The sequence below is a fragment of the Prionailurus viverrinus genome, chromosome B2, assembly GCF_022837055.1.
Source record: "Prionailurus viverrinus isolate Anna chromosome B2, UM_Priviv_1.0, whole genome shotgun sequence".
Lineage (NCBI taxonomy): Eukaryota > Metazoa > Chordata > Mammalia > Carnivora > Felidae > Prionailurus > Prionailurus viverrinus.
The window spans coordinates 87615592-87633328 of record NC_062565.1 but is presented as its reverse complement, the minus strand read 5'-3'; the positions used below and the strand labels follow the sequence as shown (position 1 = coordinate 87633328).

Genomic DNA, 17737 nt, shown 5'->3' with positions numbered 1-17737 from the left:
TTCAAGGTCATTTGTCATGAACCAGGAAAAATTTTCTGAGATGTAATCTTTGATATTGCTCCTAATTTAATTGAGTAGTTCCAGCTGATACTGCTTTGCTCTGTAACATATTTCTCAGCGTCCTTACAGTCCTAATATTTCTGCAAATTTCATATGGATACTATAGGAAACGGCATGAGTGAAACATTAGATAAATATCCATCTCTCCATAGCCTCTTTTTAGAGCACAGTGCTGCCCATTTAATTATTTTTCTCTTTCCTCATAAATCTTTTCTTCCTATGTCATAATCAATCTTCTAATCCATCTCTTAACACTCTCGAGTTTATTTTTATTTTTCCAGCACTCGGTGTCACTTACTGCATGAAAAGTACACAAGCCACAGCTAGGTTCTGTGTTTAAGAAAATCTCTAACAAATCAAACTGGCAGTGGAACAGTGACCACTGTGATCTATCACTGATTAATTTCTGGATTTCTGTCTATTAGGCCTATATCACATGTATCACGAGGTTTTTCATGTTCAATTTCTCAATACTATGCATTATAGAATGCCTTGTGCACAAACATTTGGTTCGTATTTTCTGGCATAATTTTTATCTTATTTCTTGCCAATATTTCTAATTTCTCACAGACTTCATATAACTTGTGCAATTTTATCATTTTAAATATTTTCAGATTACGCAAATCATTCATAGTTATTGGGTTTATCTTTTCTCCAAATCGAAGGTAGATGAATTTACAATTAACTGTTCTGACACCAACCTCAAAGCAATCTCAGCTAGAATTAGTGTGGTTTATAGATTTAAATCCAGTGATTTCCAAACTTAGCATGCACACAAATTAACTGGGGTTTCTGGTCAAGATGCAGCTTCTGATTCAATAACTGGAGAGAGGAGAATAGGGAGTTTGCATATTCTAACCATCTAAAGGTGATGCATAAGCTGCTGGTCCATAGACCACACTGAGTCAGAAGATTCCAGACAGATTCCCATTCATGAAAGAGTAAATCAGTGCCTTTTCAGAGTAAATTGAGTCTTTTGTTTCAAAATTGAGAAGGCTTATATCAAATGAAGTCTAAGTTGGATGTTTTAGTAAAAATATAGGACACTTATAGTTTAGTATTAAAGGTAAAACAATACATTTCCTATATGGTAAGATATGGCTAAGATCTTACTATGGGTAAGACAGCATATTTTGAGACCTCGGTTCTAGAAGGTCTATAAATCAAAGGCTGATTCTGACAGTGTATAGTGAGTCACGTAAACAGCCTGCAGTTCTGCTTTCACAGTAACAAATAAATGTTAAAGGGTGCAACAAGGATGGAGCTAGAGTATATTGTACTAAGCAAAATAAAACAGAGACAAATACCGTATGATTTCACTCATATGTGGAATTTCAGAAACAAAAGAGCATAGGGAAAAGCAAAGAGAGAGAGAGGCAAACCAAGAAACAGACTCTTAACTATCAGAACAAACTGATGGTTACCAGAGGGGAGGTGAGGAGGGGGACTAGAGGATGGGGACTGAGGAGCGCCACTTGTCGTGATGGGTTCTAGATGCATGGAAGTGGTGAATCACTACATTCTACGCCTGAAACTAACATTACCCTGTATGTTAACTAACTGGAATTTAAATGAACACTTTAAAAAAAGAGTAATTGTACTCTGTTTTTACTTTCGTAAAAATGTAAAAGAGAAAAACCACTGAGAGCATATATAACTCTTATTTATCCAAATAATGAAAAAAATGGCAAAGAAATTTCAGAACAATGAACTACCTCAAAATCACTTCTACACCATGACTTCTTCACAGAGTCATGCTGAATTAAAGGTAAGATGGTTGAGGAAATCCTGGGGCCCATTTAAGGGGCCTCCATTACCCATTTGAAGGCTGATTCATCACCAGAGCATCACAGAACCTAAAGACCACAGTTAGCTTTGTAGTATATTCTGGTGCTTATGCTTGAAAACATAAGGGAACTGGTGGTTTTTAATCACCCTACACTGAGAAAGCATAAATCAGGGCAGGCTGAAATCCTATTCTATTTTACTTACTCTAGCATACTGATATCCCCATCACTCTAAACTGTAGCATATTTTAATTAGGAGAAAAATGGAGCAATTAGCAGAAGTCTTTATCTCCCACTTTTTTTGGAGACAAAGCCAGCAAGAGTGGAAAAAAAATTAAAGATTCCGTCTGGGAAGGCACACAAAGAGTACCATTATGCAAGATGTTTCCTAAACCATGTGAAACACAAGACAGTATCATCTCTAAAGACTACAGGAGGGGCACCTGGGTGGCTCAGTCTGTTAGGCGTCCGACTTTGGCTCAGGTCATGATCTCACCGTTTGTGAGTTCGAGCCCCACGTCAGGCTCTGAGCCTGGAGACTGCTTCAGATTCTGTTTCCCTCTCTCTTTGCCCCTCCCCCGCTGTTACTCTGACTTTCTCTCAAAAATAAGCAAACATTTAAAAAAAAAAAAAGACTACAGGAGATCTCCCAAGCATTTTGCCTGACCCAGTCTAGCTCATCTTACCCTGATGGAGAATTGTTTCTTCCTACAAGGGGCATTTGCTACAGCTTATTCCAGCTTCAACACATCTCATCCTCAGATCCTTGATAAGAACAATGCCTGCACACAGTAGGCTATACGTATTTGTTAAAGGGAAAATTATTTACAGGGCACCTGACAGGCTCAGTCAGTTGAGCATCCAACTTCGGCTCAGGTCAGGCATGGTTCATGGGGTTCGAGCCCCACATCAGGCTCTGCACTGACAGCTCAGAGCCTGGAGCCCGCTTCAGATTCTGTGTCTCCCTCTCTCTGCTCCTTGCCTGCTCACACTCTGTCTCTTTCTCTTTCTCTAAAGTAAATAAACATTAAAAAATATTTTTTAAGAAGGGAAAATTATTTACAACTGTTCTTCTGCTATTTCTCATATTCTTCTTGAACAAATAATATCAATTCCTCTATATAATTATCTACCTATCACAAGTTTTGGTTTCCTACTATCTCATCTTCATGGCTTTCCTCTAAAGTCCTTATAAACTCTAAAAATGTCACACAACAGCATGTAGTGTACTAAACTTACATATATAAGACCCTTGTTTTACTCCTTCACATGATTGGTGCCAACCACCTCTATTTGAGGTTCTTGGCAATGCAATGAACATCATAGTCTTTTAAGCCCTCAAATAAATAAAATATTAGGGTAAGAAAACACTTTAGAATCCATTTGGTATTTGGTTCAAGCTTCTCAATTTTACAAACAGAAATCAAATCTAGACAAGTTATCTCTCTTACCTCAAGTCGTGCAACTAATTAGAAAAGCTGGAACTGAAACCCCAGTTTTTTAGACTCTTAACTATAGACAACAAACTGAGGGTTGCTGGAGGGGAGGTGGGTTGGGGAGATGGGTGAATTGGGTGATGGGCATTAAGGAGGGCACGTGTTGCGATGAGCACTGGGTGTTGTAAGTCAGTGATGAATCATTAAATTCTACACCTGAAACTAATATTACACTGTATGTTAACTAACTGGAATTTACATAAAAATTTTAAACTACAAAAATAAATAAAGCTGAAAAAAACTAAAAGAAAAACAAACCCAGTTTTTAAATTATACAACTATTTTTCTATTGTATCATATCATCATTCTTTTTCTTTTTTTTAGTGTTTTTTATTTATTTTTGAGAGAGCACAAGCAGGAGAGGGGCAGAGAGATGGGGGCAGAGGATCTGAAGCAGGACCTGCACTGACAGCAGCGAGCCCAATGTGGGACTTGAACTCCCGAACCATGAGATCATAACCTGAGCTGAAGTCAGATGCTCAACTGACTGAGCCACCCAGGTGCCCCGATTATTATTTTTCCATCAGTAATCATTTTTTTGATAAATTTTTTAAAAGTTTTATTTTATTTATTTATTTTGAGACAGTGACAGTGTGAGCAGAAGAGGGGTAGAGAGAGAGGGAAAGAGACTATCAAGCAGGCTCTGCACTGTCAGCACAGAGCCCAATGCAGGGCTCGAACCCACGAAACAATGAGATCACGACCTGAGCTGACACTGAGAGTCAGACACTTAACTGACTGAGCCACCTAAGCGTACCAACCATCAGTAATTATTTTGAGATAGAATGTAATTAAGACAAAGATAACTTCCATATTTAGAGTTAAATTTAAAAAATAAAGTATTTTTTAAGAATGTTTTGCTTGAAGATAGGTGGACAGTATTTTTCAATAAGTCTCATTTACGGATTACTTCAACATAAAAAGCATATATTTAATGCTTTTAAAAATTCTTTCAATGCTTTAAAGAGTGTGTAATTAAAGAACAAATATTTAAGGTAAAAGGCTTTAATATCCTTTGAGTCTTGAATTATTGTTTTACTTTTACGGAATATGTATTTTAATTCTAGGTCATTTCTTGTTAACTAAACCTGGCTCAAAAATATATAGAAAAGGCAATCCTTTCCTATTAGTTTTCTCAGTGTATCCCCACTGATTACCATTCTATGGAGTAGCATATATGATATATCATATATATATATATATATATCATATACTTATATCATATATATATATGTAAAATCCTATGGTATATAATCTTAAATTCTACAAATTTTACTCTAATTCAATTAAAACATACAGTTTACTCATGCATTTCAGGAACATATCAATGAGCAAACATCACATCCCTAATATTCTAAATCCTCAGGAATCCAAAGGAATCCAAATTCCTTTATTGTTCATACTCAAACACAGCCAGAAGCTGTTTTGAAATCTAAAATTCCTAATCCTTTCAAAGCAGCAGCTGTTTTGAAGTCTAACTCTTGCTTATATATGTATGTCTTGTCTGTATGTATACTACACAAAATGAACCCAAAGTAATGTCAAAACAATAACAAACCTTACATTCAGAGATTTCCTGAAATATATATGAATTATAAAGTCATCCCAAATCCAAGAACACACATCTTCCATACAAGTCCTTTATGTCTTGCAATGCATATAAAAAATGCCCTTTACAGGGGCAGTTCTCTTCAGATGAGAGATCAAATCTTTTTAATCAACACTAACGAAAGATAAAGTCCTTGCCACATTGTTCAAAGCACTATTTATTTGTGTTCAAAAGTACTATTTCTTTGTCTCGATTCACAAATTTTCACTGAAAAGGATGTTCTTATCACAGTACTTATCAGCCAGAGCTGAGTAAGCAAGGACTGATATTTTTGCCCACAGCCTTATTCTGCCCCCCTGGCCAGGGGCACCTGTAATTATTCTCCTATTTAAAACTTTGTTGTACACAGCTTTGCTGAAGGGGCAAACCAAACCCTCCCTCTTGCAGGAGCCCATGCTGTGAAGGCACAAGTGTCTATATCCTTGCCAGTCCTGTCATCCTGCTGAGATAAGCCAGGGCACCAGTCTCCCCTCAGTGCCCAAGAGGCAGCATCAATTCCACACTTCTGCAAATTCAAAAAGGGACAAAGAAAGGGCACAAGAGCAAATCAACAACCAAATGACATTCCTAAACCTCCAAAAAGAGCCGGCATGTTAAAGAGTGTTTGGCCAACCGGGGTGGCAAGCCATGGAAGTATCTTTTAATACACTAAGTGACAATGCATGGACAGTTTTTCCTCTCTAAATGAAGTATCAAGCAAACTTTCCATCTTCCAGTCCATTTCCTCACAGGGATGGTGCATGACTGTTATACATTACATTAAAGAACATCATTTTATACATTATTCTATAATGCCTTAAATCCTAGTAATATAAACATAAAACTTTAGCAAGATACCTTCCTAATGTTACTTTAGATCATAGGTGTGGACGATTCCCCTAGAATGAGTGAGCAGGTGTTGAGGCTTAACCATGTTAAACTACATAGAAGCTCACCGCATTAACATGAGTCATGTGAAGTCTGAATAGTGACATCTTAAACCAGAGTAATGACTGCCATAGAGAGTAAAGTTCATGTTAATAAATAAATGTGCCAAATTTTGTGGCCATATTCTCTTCTTTGAGACCAAATGAAAAATTTCTGTTCAAAAAGACAACATTGTCGTAAAATCCTAAATCACCAGAAACTAGGGACACAGGATCAGGGCATTTTCCTCTACCAGAACAATGAAAATGTTACCATGGAGGAATATTAAAAATTATAACAGTGCTCACTCGAGTGCTATAATTAAAACTGTGTCAACATTTTGCTTGTAAAACAGATTTTTCAAGGGAGGTTGCACATTAACCATTATAGCTGACTATAGACTTATATAAGACACATAGGCGATTTTTTCCTCCAAGAAATATATTTCAATAGAATCAAATCTGATGAGGCCCAAGGTTCATATATTGTCAGAAGAAAAGACCTGACATATTTTTAAAAGAATATTCAGCTTAGCAGATATGATAATAACACATATTCTTTCATTGTTCATTTAAAACTTTATGAAGTTGAAGACTAACAAATGCTTTTATTTTCATCTTCAGGATAAAACGTATGCCTAGTGATAGTCTGGTTTCTCTTCAAGTCATATAAATCTTTTGCCTTTTACTAAGGATTTACATAAAGAGGAATAGTTACAAGTTTTTTTTTTTTTAGGATTTAAAAAATATATATATAATGTATACAGCTTACTCTCCAATGGCTCAGAAAAAAACCCTCTCTTTCTCTCCCCCATCCCTCCCTCTCTTTCCCTCCTGTATTTTCTCTCTTGATATGTATCTATAGAAATCTAGATATTTATAAAGAGAGACAGAGAGATAGAGACAGACAGAATATATGATAAAGCACATGAGGTAATTTGTTTAAGAAATCAGCAAATCGTATGGGTATTCTTTGTGCTATCCTTACTCTTGTCACTTTTCTTTAAGTTTGAAATTATTTTGAAATAAAAAATTGAGAAAACAAAATTGTGCACGATAATCATCTTTACATATAGTATTATATTCATATATATAATTACATGCGAAAGAATATCAAAAGCAAGATCCCTTGAGACCAAGGGGTGTTCCAGGTATTTAAGAGGGCAAAACAAAAATTGGCCTGAGTTGTCCTTTGGTTCAGTCTTGTAACACAAGAGGATATTTCAAAAGGATTTTATAAGGGTTGCATATCAAAATGAAGAGAAAATAAACACAGGAAAAAAGATGAGGTTAGTATACTGTTGTGTCCTTTCCACCTGTGAGAACTGGCCACCAGTTTGAGCTGACCTTTGAAAACTTAATAGAAAGAACAGTACAAGTATGGTTGATATTGTACCAGTCATTTGGCTTCTCATCTGTAAATTAAGTGAGTTGATGACAGAGTCTCTTCTACTTCTAGGATATATGTCACCTACACATCCACCAAAAGTAGTATTTTAAACTAGAATCCTCCAAACTTCCTATAGGTGGTAGAGACAACCAAAATTAATCACTAGGTCTAGTAACCATGTTCCAGATTTTCACAGCACACATAGTTTTTATAAATCTCTTTTCAGAAAAACAAAGTGATTTTTTTGTCTATAATTCTATACTCACCAGAAATATATGCATGTTTATGTGCACATGCAGACAATCAGGTCATATCATGGTTTTTTTCTCCTTGGGAACAACTTTGTTCAGAACATATCATCTCACTTAACAGTTACCATCTCTTGTAAAAACAAAATAATCTCAGCCAAAGAACACACATTTCAAATTTGTAAGACAACTGCTTCAAGGTACTATTTATTTAAATTCTCAGAAGGAGACTATATATATCAAGGCAAACATTCTTCAAACTAATCACATAAATTTTTACCTCAGGACTGTCTTGAAATATACCATCCCCATACTTATGTATAAGCTTTTCACATGGGAAAAATATCCCACAGAACAACCAAGACAACCACAGTCATCTGCACCAATAATGCTGCAGAGAAAATGGAACACACCCTTCATCTCCTCCTATGTTAGCAAAATACAGGAACAATTAGAAATAACTTCTTCTACTTGCCTTCCAATGACCTGATAATGGTCTCTGAGCCAAAAAGTAATACTCATTCATCTAATCCTTGATGGCATCAGAATATTACTTGAAGCTGGACTGATAATAATAAAATAAGTAAAATCTTAGTGTCTACGTATTTATATATGACATCCTTCTGAATACCAAAGAGACTGCATGTTTTCACTGAAATATTAAGCTCATATTGTTAGAACAACACTGGAAAATGACAGAATGCCAACTCGATCAACAGAATAAAACTCTGCTACATCCCATTGGCAATAGGACTAGAATGACCCTACATGGGTCACAGCATTTTGTATTTCCCAGCTACTGTATGCAACGAAGATGGATTATCAGGGCAAAGACCGCTGAAATGGCCAGGAAAATCTGATGCTTTTTTCTATCACTAATTCGTATGCACCCATAGAGGTGAATGTGACACAGTAAAGAAGGAGGCAGGACTTGATGTCAAAGATCTGTTTCTGCAACTTATTTGGGCATTTATGAAAAACACTGGCATCCTGAGGCTCAGCTTCAGCATCTGCAAAACAAGGATGATATTAGTTACATCACAGGTGTCTCCAGAGGACTGAAAGGGAAAGCCTGTGACGGAGCTTGGCAAACTACAATATTTAGACCATATACAGAATTAACATGATGGCAAGGTGCCACTGAGAGATGGAGCTAATCCTCAATTCAATTATTCTTTTGAATTCATGATAAAAGCGGCCCATTCAGACTATTTTTATCAAACACAGTACTGTGAAATACTGGTATAAATTTTGAGAAATTGCTGAATTCTGAGAAATTCATAAGAAAGTTGCAACACAGTATTAAGTACTTCATATGTCGTAAAGTAAGAATAAAAGCATGACAAATAATCTGTTGCAGATTATAAACTAGTCCTTACGATGAGCCTGTTTTCACAGAAATGGACCCAGTAATTCTAACTCAGTAATTTAAGGTCTGTTGCTTTGTTAAATCTCATGTCAGAGAGGAATGAATGAATGAATGACGAGAGAGATATAGACATAAACTTGGTTGTTTTTGCATAATACTCAGCATATATCCACTTTCTTCACTTGGCTTGAGTCTCTCATTAAAAATACTTGAATTTGGGGCGCCTGGGTGGCTCAGTCGGTTAAGCCTCTGACTTCAGCTCAGGTCACGATCTCGCGGTCCGTGAGTTCGAGCCCCGCGTCAGGCTCTGGGCTGATGGCTCAGAGCCTGGAGCCTGCTTCTGATTCTGTGTCTCCCTCTTTCTCTGCCCCTCCCCCATTCATGCTCTGTCTCTCTGTCTCAAAAATAAAATAAACGTTAAAAAAAAATACTTGAATTCATGTCCATAAGTCCCCTCAAATCTCAACTCAGTTCACTGGGTGGCAAGGAAAAACATATATAAGCTAAGTTTTCTGGCTTGAGACAACTAAAATAATGATTGATTGTCTGAGCTGATTACTTTTCTTCTTGTTTTGTTGCTCTGAGGCAAATGATGTAACCATGAATCTTTTCTTTTAGATTTTTTATTCATCCATTCCTCAATTTCTTTTTGAGTGTCCATTATGTGCCAGGAACTTACTTAGTGAGAAAGAGGATTCTAATCAGTCCACAACTACACATTCTTATTTGCCATTCACTTCCAAGCTCTATTAATACCATAATACTCAAGGCTTACTCTTGACCTCAAATGTCTTAACTTATCCCTATAAAATATACTCATGGAATACTGGAATTAGGGGAAGGAAAATCCTGTAAATTTAGAGTTCTGCAAATTCTGTCTATTGTAAGCAGATTTTCAGACACATGCAAAAACCATCTTTTAATGCCACCATTTCCCTCATGGGTGTTTTCAATATTGCTGGCACACTTATATAAATTTTATGGTTAAAAAAAAAAGCTGTTTAATTTGTAAACATGCCCTGGAGCATCCTGAGAGCATCAAGCCTTGGAATATTTCTTTATGAACTGATTCAATAATAATGAACCAATAGCAGGTTCACTGGCACACATACTCTCTGCCTGAAATTAAACCTTTAATGACCAAAAGGACCTCACAGGCTCAAGCAGCTGCCCCAGGTCACTGATACAGACAGAGATAGTCAAATCCCTCAAACAAACGTTACTATGATGTATTTAGATGTCCAGGGAGTATCTAAGCTGCACTTAAGGTTCTAATGTCGGCAGCCTCCAAATAAAAAGAAAATCACCCTCAATGGTCATTTTAAACGCTATGTTAGAGCTATGGAGCACATTGATTGAAGTGGGGGAGCCCCCTAAATGAAATGTACGACTAAACATTGTTGGGGGCCAGACTCTACTATCAAGGGAATGGAGCTGGTGGGCTGGGGAGGCAGAGCCTACCTTCTCAGTGAGTTGCAAAGAATACACATGAAGGCAATGCCCACCACTGAACACCACTACGCGAATTTCAGCTCGGCTACTGATGTTTCAATAGAATCTTGGGGTGGCTGGGTGGCTCAGTCAGTTAAGCGTCCAACTCTTGATTTCGGCTCAGGTCGTAATCTTATGGTTCATGGGCTCGAGCCCCGTGTTGGGCTCTGTGCTGAAGGTGCAGAGCCTGCTTGGGATTCTCTCTCTCTCCCTCTCTTTCTCCCCCTCCCTTTGTGCGCACACTCTCTCTCTCCAAATAAATAAACTTTAAAGTAAATACTAGAATCTTACACACTGCAGTCTCTAACTTCATTTTATCATAGCATAAATAACCCGGGAACAGTGAATCCTCTATTCACACCTTGCAACAACTCTGAGTATAATACACAAGTAATACTTTTGTCAAAGAAGATACATTCTTCAGCACAATTATCATACATTCTTTGGCTGGGGGAAGTAGCTTAGAGAACCAATCCATAACAGCCATGTAGGGAAGACGGATATGTGGAAAAATAAGTGCAATGCAGGAGACCCAGGGCCTTGACAATCTCAGAAGACTTGTGCAGAAGAGTGGACTGCAATGGATGAAGGAATGAGTATTCAGTAGTAGCCGTGCCAGAGGCTACACTGAAAGATCTGTTTCAGCCCCAGTGCCTGGCACCCTGCAGGAAACCTGTGTTTGCTGAACGAGAAGCAGTGGGAATGGAGAGATGGCAAACTGGGGAAATCACAGTTCTGACACATCCTTATAAGGTCAAGGAACCAGATGTGTAAAGAGCAATGGGAACTTTGAAGGCGAAGTTGGAAGAATTGAAGAGGAAAGAGAAAATGCATCCAATGCCCAGCCGGGGAAGCAGAAGACATGCTGCCCAGGCCAGGAGGCACTCTGCAAGACCTTATTAGGGGACATCACGGCTGGGGGGATACAGTGTTGGTGAACAGAGCCAATGTGAGAGCACAGCAGTGGGCATGTACTGGAGGGTATAGGAAGACACAGGAAAAGCAGTCTGTTTGGGACATTGGTTTTCCACGATTAGGTATAAAGGGTACAACAGATCAGGGAATACAGACACCCAGTCAGGCTTAAACCAAAACAACCTGAAATAATGAGCTATACTTCCTTTAAGAAGAAACAGTCTTTGCTTAAGTCCCATGAGTTTGTGAACACAGTGAATCTATAAAATAAAATCACTCATTGTCACAGATGCCATAAATTAATAACAAAATTAAGACTTTTTTAAATACCAAAAACTCATTGATTTGAAATCCCCCAATTATCTTTTAACTCCCCATTACATAAACAAAACAAGGCATAACTCATTGATAATTTTCCTAAGCAGCCCTGAGGGCTATTTTATCCACGCTGTCCATAGAGCTAAACGGAACTAATCACTTGTGGTCTAGTGTGGCGAAGTATCTGGTGAGACCATATGTATCTCTGTGTGTGTGTGTGTGTGTGTGTGTGTGTATACCCTCAATCCTATTCTTTTTAAATAAAAATTTTAAATAGCACTATTGCTTAAATAAGGGCTGCATTAAGACAATAACTGAATTCAATGACTTAATTTATTTTTGGAGCCTCTTCAGGTGAGATTGAATTATCACGTAATGGCTCTCTTTATATTCAAAAATGAATAGCTTACTTAAAAAAAAAAAACGAAATAAATAATGTGAAAACAGAATACTTGAAGTAAAATTATAATCATTATGATGCTGTCACCTTAACAGTATAGACTTAATTGTTTTCCAGTTGACTTGACATGTGAGAAAAATGTCCAAGGCTAGGTAGAAATACACTGCCGAACATTCACTGGGGGAAATGAAACTGAAGACAACATAAATGAAGAAGCAGAACAATGAGGCTCACTCTCAGGTGTCTAGTCCAGGAGACCACTATGCACAGCCGGGAGACAGAAATAAAGAAATAATTTTTCTTTACTCTTTCCTTTCTTTTATTCTTCTTTTTAAAAGGTATGCATCAAAGAGGATTGTAGTGAGCCACATACTGTAAACACCAGCATTATTAGGTGTCTGCCTCTTTTTTTTTTTACGTTATGCTTGAAATAGCAAGATAAGGCGCTGAATTGATACAAATTGGTATCTGCAACTTCTAATAACCTTCTTACTACTAGAGACAAATTTCTGTCTCCCTGCTTCCACCTCCCCAAGAAGGAGGGAAAGGGAGTAAGATGCTGCACTTGGAAACAGGAATTCAACAAATTGTGGTGAGACACGCGAGGGAGGGAAATGTCAGGAGAATGGAATCTTCACTTCCATGCACGTGCCCCTTCTGAACTGATGATGTTTGCGAGTTTGCTGGTTAGTGTAGGAAACGGCGTGGAAATACCCTGTGAGCTGCCTGCTGCATTAGCAAACTGGCTGAAGTATCCCTGTCGTTCATACTTCCCCACCGCACAATCGGAATGGAGACATTTGCTCTATTGGAAGGCAGTGATAAGGATGGATTTTTAAAGTTCCCATTTTTAAGTGAGAATGAAAGAAAAATGCTCTTCTAGATGTGTTTTGCCTTTGAGCTCCATTTGAAAAAAGAAAAAAAAAAGGCAGAGAAAGCTGCTGTGAAGGTCACCGAGTGAAAGAACTTCCTCAGGGCACAGAATAAATTAAATCCCAAGGAAAAAATAAAATGTGATTTCCAGAGTGTGAGGCACAAACTCCAAATGACAATGATTGACAGCCAAACTATATCCGTGCAATATCCAGGACTGCACGTTCTCATTTACCTCAGTGTAGCCAGCAAGCGCCCATTAAACATCCGTCTGATGCCCAAATTAACCTTCTTGGCAAACTGAAAGAGGCACAAACTATCATAATCAACCTTTCATTATCACAGCAGCCTCTAGTTAAAGGGTCAGAATAATTGTGCCATCAGAGCCTTGATTGTTTTCAATCAACAGACGGCTGGAGTGACAGCTCGGTGATGGAGGGGTCTGATGAAACCGCACCAGGCCTAATCAGAGCAGATGAAAGGAAGGCATGATTGGTGCAAATGAACAGTCGTGCCTCTCCTTTTCATTTACAATCTGAAATTACTCTTAAATTTGTGGGGTTTTTTTTCCTCCCTTATGAGCATCACTGAAAGAATGTTTGACTTATTATGAGTTCTGACAGTGCAGAGTTATAAAACACAGGTAGGGTTATCAGCTGAGGCTTTAAGTGGGTATTCAGCATAATTCTAACAAATTCACTCTTGAAAAGCACAAAATGACTAAAAAGCTTCCAATGACCTAACCTCTCAGCGCTGTTTGATTAACAGACCCATTTATTCCACTGGCATTCTAAATGATGAGAAGATAAAACCGAGGGCAGAAATACCCTGTAAATGTTTTCTCTCCACCCACTGCTCTTGGGTACTAGTTCCTTCTGTCCAAAACCCTTACTGTCCTTCCTTGAAGAACACCATATTAAGGGCTCAGAAGAACTAATCCATCAGAGGATATGGATCAAGGAGGGGTTGTTTTGGGTCAAGAACATGAAGATACACTGGGAACCACAAGAGTAGGTAAGGGATTGGAACAAACGACAGACATTAACATCCTTGAAAAATTTAGTGATGAATGGAATGCACACTTGGAATGGCAAAAGTAAGCATCTAACTTCTATTTCCTTCTTGAATCTTGAGACCAACCAGCCAATTATGAGAGGATTATGATTCAAGATAGTACTGCAACACAAAGGAAGGTCTTCCAGCTACAAAGACTAACATGCATCTAATTTCCAAGTGTGTGTCTGCCTGCAAGTGTGTGCATGGCATGAACCCCACCTTCATGTGTATAAGAGACAGGGGACAGGGTGGCTTCTGGATCAAGATTCAGGGTAGTTTTTAACCTTTCAACTCAAATGTTTAAAAAACTTTTTTTTAGATTTATTCATATTTCAGAGACAGAGCGTGAGTTGGGGAGGGGCAGGTACAGAGGGAGACACAGAATCTGAAGCAGGCTCTGAGCTGTCAGCACAGAGCCCGACACGGGGTTTGAACTCACGAACCAAACTGCAAGATCATGACCTGAGCTGAAGTCAGACATTTAATCAGCTGAGCCATCTAGGTGCCCCTCAACTCAAAATCTTTACATAAAACTTAGGCCACTTCATTTGTTAGACTGTGAGTTGGAATGATGACATAGTCATTTAACAAAGTAAAAAGAAGAGTTATTAAACATAGCCTGAAATTTTCTACGCAATATTTAGCAAAATGTGTTTGCTCATATCTAGGCATCTTTTATGGGTCACCACAAATGTACCCATAATGTACAAAATTCCCATGGTCCTACTTATATGAAATACACTCCAAGCAGGATATTGCTATCATATGACTTTCTGCAACACCTCAAAGTTTCTGTTTCTGTTTCTTTTTTTTTTTTTTAATGAGCTCCACACCTAGCATGGAGCCCAGAATGGAGCCCAACATGGAGCTTGAACTCAACCCTGAGATCAAGACCTGAGCTGAGATCCAGAGTTGGGATATTTAACTAACTGAACTGCCCAGATGCCCCTTAGAGTTTGTTTTGTTGTTATTTAGGAGACAATTCTCAAAGTAAGATATCTGGCGAAGGGTTTAATCACAAGTATTTTCCAAATCCATCCTTGCTCTCCTGCCACTTTCTTAAGTGCTCATACTCTGCAGCGGTCACTTTCCTTCCTGTGCACAGGCACCTGCAGCAAGCTTTACCAAGGACAAACACTCCATCATCTCCTGAGGGATTAGTTCTTCTCCCAGAGTGGTACTGGCTTTTTAAGGCATGACTTCCTCTGCTTAGAAGGCAGTCTTGTACTGGCCAACGAAGAGTGACTTCGGGACACTGAACTCGCGTGGATTTGAAACAGGATTTCCTAGCTTGTTCACAAAACATGGAAACTAAAAGCAAGCCGACCTGGGTGAGTGCCTGTTCTAACCCCCACAACCCAAGAAGTGTGGAATTGATCATTCTAATGCACCCACACAGTCCCTCTCCAGGGCCTAAATCTTGCATGAAATGAGAAAGGCAGAAAGATTCTTTAGGGGACGTGGCAAACCTGATAAATCAACTCCTTTGTGTATTATTTACCCTTTATATTGGGCTTCACTCAAAAGAGTATATACTCCCAGAAGTAGGCAGACTTAAGAAATCGCTCACAGTCCTCGGCAGGTCCCATGTCATTCTCACAGCCAGAGAGGGATGCCTACAGTGTATTTGCCTCTTAACGAGGTGCCATCCTTTCTGGATGGAGAGTTTTAGTTTTACTTTCAGCTGTGAGTAATTTCCCATTGTGATTGGCTGACTTATAGTCAATTTAGTATAATTAATGCCAAATTACATTGTAATTCACATAGAATTACAAATTAAAAGCTATATTAAGAGCAAATGAATTAATCAAAATTAATGATATTATGCTCACTTGTTTTAAAGTGTTAATAAGATAGGTCCTTCTAAAACGTTTAAACTTCAGAGCATCATCCATCACTCCTTCAATTACCTGATTTCCTTGTGTGGTCAGAGGAGGCATGTGGGCATTTCTCATCAACAAGAACACACACAAAGAAGATACATTCACTCAACCTCCAGCCCTTACAGGGCTCTTTTTGGCTTCTGTTCTTGAAGCACCAGTAATATCTGTGTCACTTATCGACACTGACTTGTAATACTCCCTATAGACAGAGGGAAGCAATGTCAAGAATTTTTTTTTTATATCTATCTCTAGAATTTATCAAGGATTTCTTTTTTCCTAAGAGGATTTTTCTTCTGGTTACGTTTTATCTACCAGGACATCGAAGCCGGCTTGCATTCCCCCAATAACTTGGGGCTTGCCACCCCAGGTAATGAAGAAGTGGTCAAAGGATTAGAACCTCAATCCAGAGAATGCATTAGTCTATTATTGTGGGCACAAAAGAAGTCTAAAAACTAACTTTATCTGTGAATGCTGCCGACGATTATGATACTCTAGAACGGCCACCGTTCTCCTCCAGATGTGACATGTTGAGGTGTTCTTTATTTTTACTTGAAGCAAAAGTTCTGGAGGCAGGAGCAGGAGAAGCAGTGGGTAATGATGTCAGTATTTAACAATGAACATCAAAGCTTCTGTATCTCTTCTGAATGTAAATAATTCTGATCCTCTGAGCCACTCCATGGCTAACTTTAGATCCTGTCCCCTAGAATGCCCATAATAGGAAATCTCTATGGCCACCACGGCCACTCCATTGGACACTCAACTGGCCCAATAAGGATTCCCATAGAAATAGTCTGGGATGCAGGATATGAGCCACAGACTCATGTCTTCTGGAAAGAGAGTAGCATTTATCAATTCCAATAAATTATTTTTTTCTTCTTTTCTCTCAAACCCCATATTTAGGCCATCAGTGTCAATTTCTGCTACATAAATTTCTAAATCTTCAATATGTTGTGTATAAAATAAAGGTATAATGATTCATCACTTCGTTCATTCTATCCAATCTCTAAAAGCCTGCAGATTTCCCACCACACAGTCTATGTAGCTGCAGCAAATACAGTGGTGCTCCAGGTTCTCTTTCAAAGTGATTTAATTCCCTGGATTGGAGTTTATTTTAAGCTTATTTATTCATTTTGAGAGAGACAGAGAGAGCATGACCGGGGGAGGGGCAGAGAGAGATGGAGAGAGAGAATCCCAAGCAGGCTCCATGCTCAGTACAGAGCCTGATGCAGGGCTCAATCTCACAACTCTGAGATCATGACCTGAGCCCAAATCAAGAGTCAGATTTTCAACTGACTGAGCCACCCAGGTGCCTTCCTTGACTGGGTTTCAAACTGATCCTCCCTTATGGGCCTTCTCTTTATGCTTTAAATGTCATCACCTGTGCTTGAAGGAATGAAGGACTGCGAGGTGGTTCCCTACCTCTGTCAGAATGCTCTATTCACTTTTCATCAAACAAACCATCTAGAGCCCCAATTTTCCAGGCTCTGATAAAGAAAGACCCTTAGCAACACTTTCCTGCCTTGCTTTTATGGGAGTCATTTTTGCAACTTCCCACAAAGCCATACAACAGGTGAAAATGAAAATCGGTAATTTCTTAGGAAATGTATACTGCTGGATTGATCATTATAGACTAATATAATCTCTTTGGCTTAGGAGAAGACATATCATGTACTTTGAGTTTCTGTTTTGTTACAGATTTGGTATATTTTGAGAGAATACAATGAGTCGAACCTATGTTGAACCTATACCGTGAAGTGAGTCAATCACTTACCCTCTGTGAACTTCTGTTTCCTCCCTTGTTAAAATTTGGGTCATATTTGCCTTGTCAACCTTAACAGGCTGATGAGAGACTCAAATGAGATTATGTACATAAAAGCCATTTTAAAATGTAAAGCTCTCCAGGATTGTAAAGAGTTATTATTGTTGCTATTATTGTT

General features: G+C 38.4%; 1 protein-coding gene across 15 annotated transcripts in view; it reads right to left on the bottom strand.

The window, feature by feature from the left end:
- Positions 1 to 17737, bottom strand: part of KLHL32 (kelch like family member 32) — a 247118-nt gene that overhangs the window by 61158 nt on the left and 168223 nt on the right. Inside the window, exon 11 of one of the 15 annotated variants that reach the window (XM_047859208.1) lies at positions 7819 to 8505. The exons of the other annotated variants lie outside the window; for them this stretch is intronic. Within the exon in view, the coding sequence (XP_047715164.1) occupies positions 8371 to 8505 (135 nt within the window). The 3' untranslated portion in view covers positions 7819 to 8370. Of the gene's footprint in view, positions 1 to 7818; positions 8506 to 17737 lie in introns of those variants that run through there. 15 annotated transcript variants of the gene reach the window in all.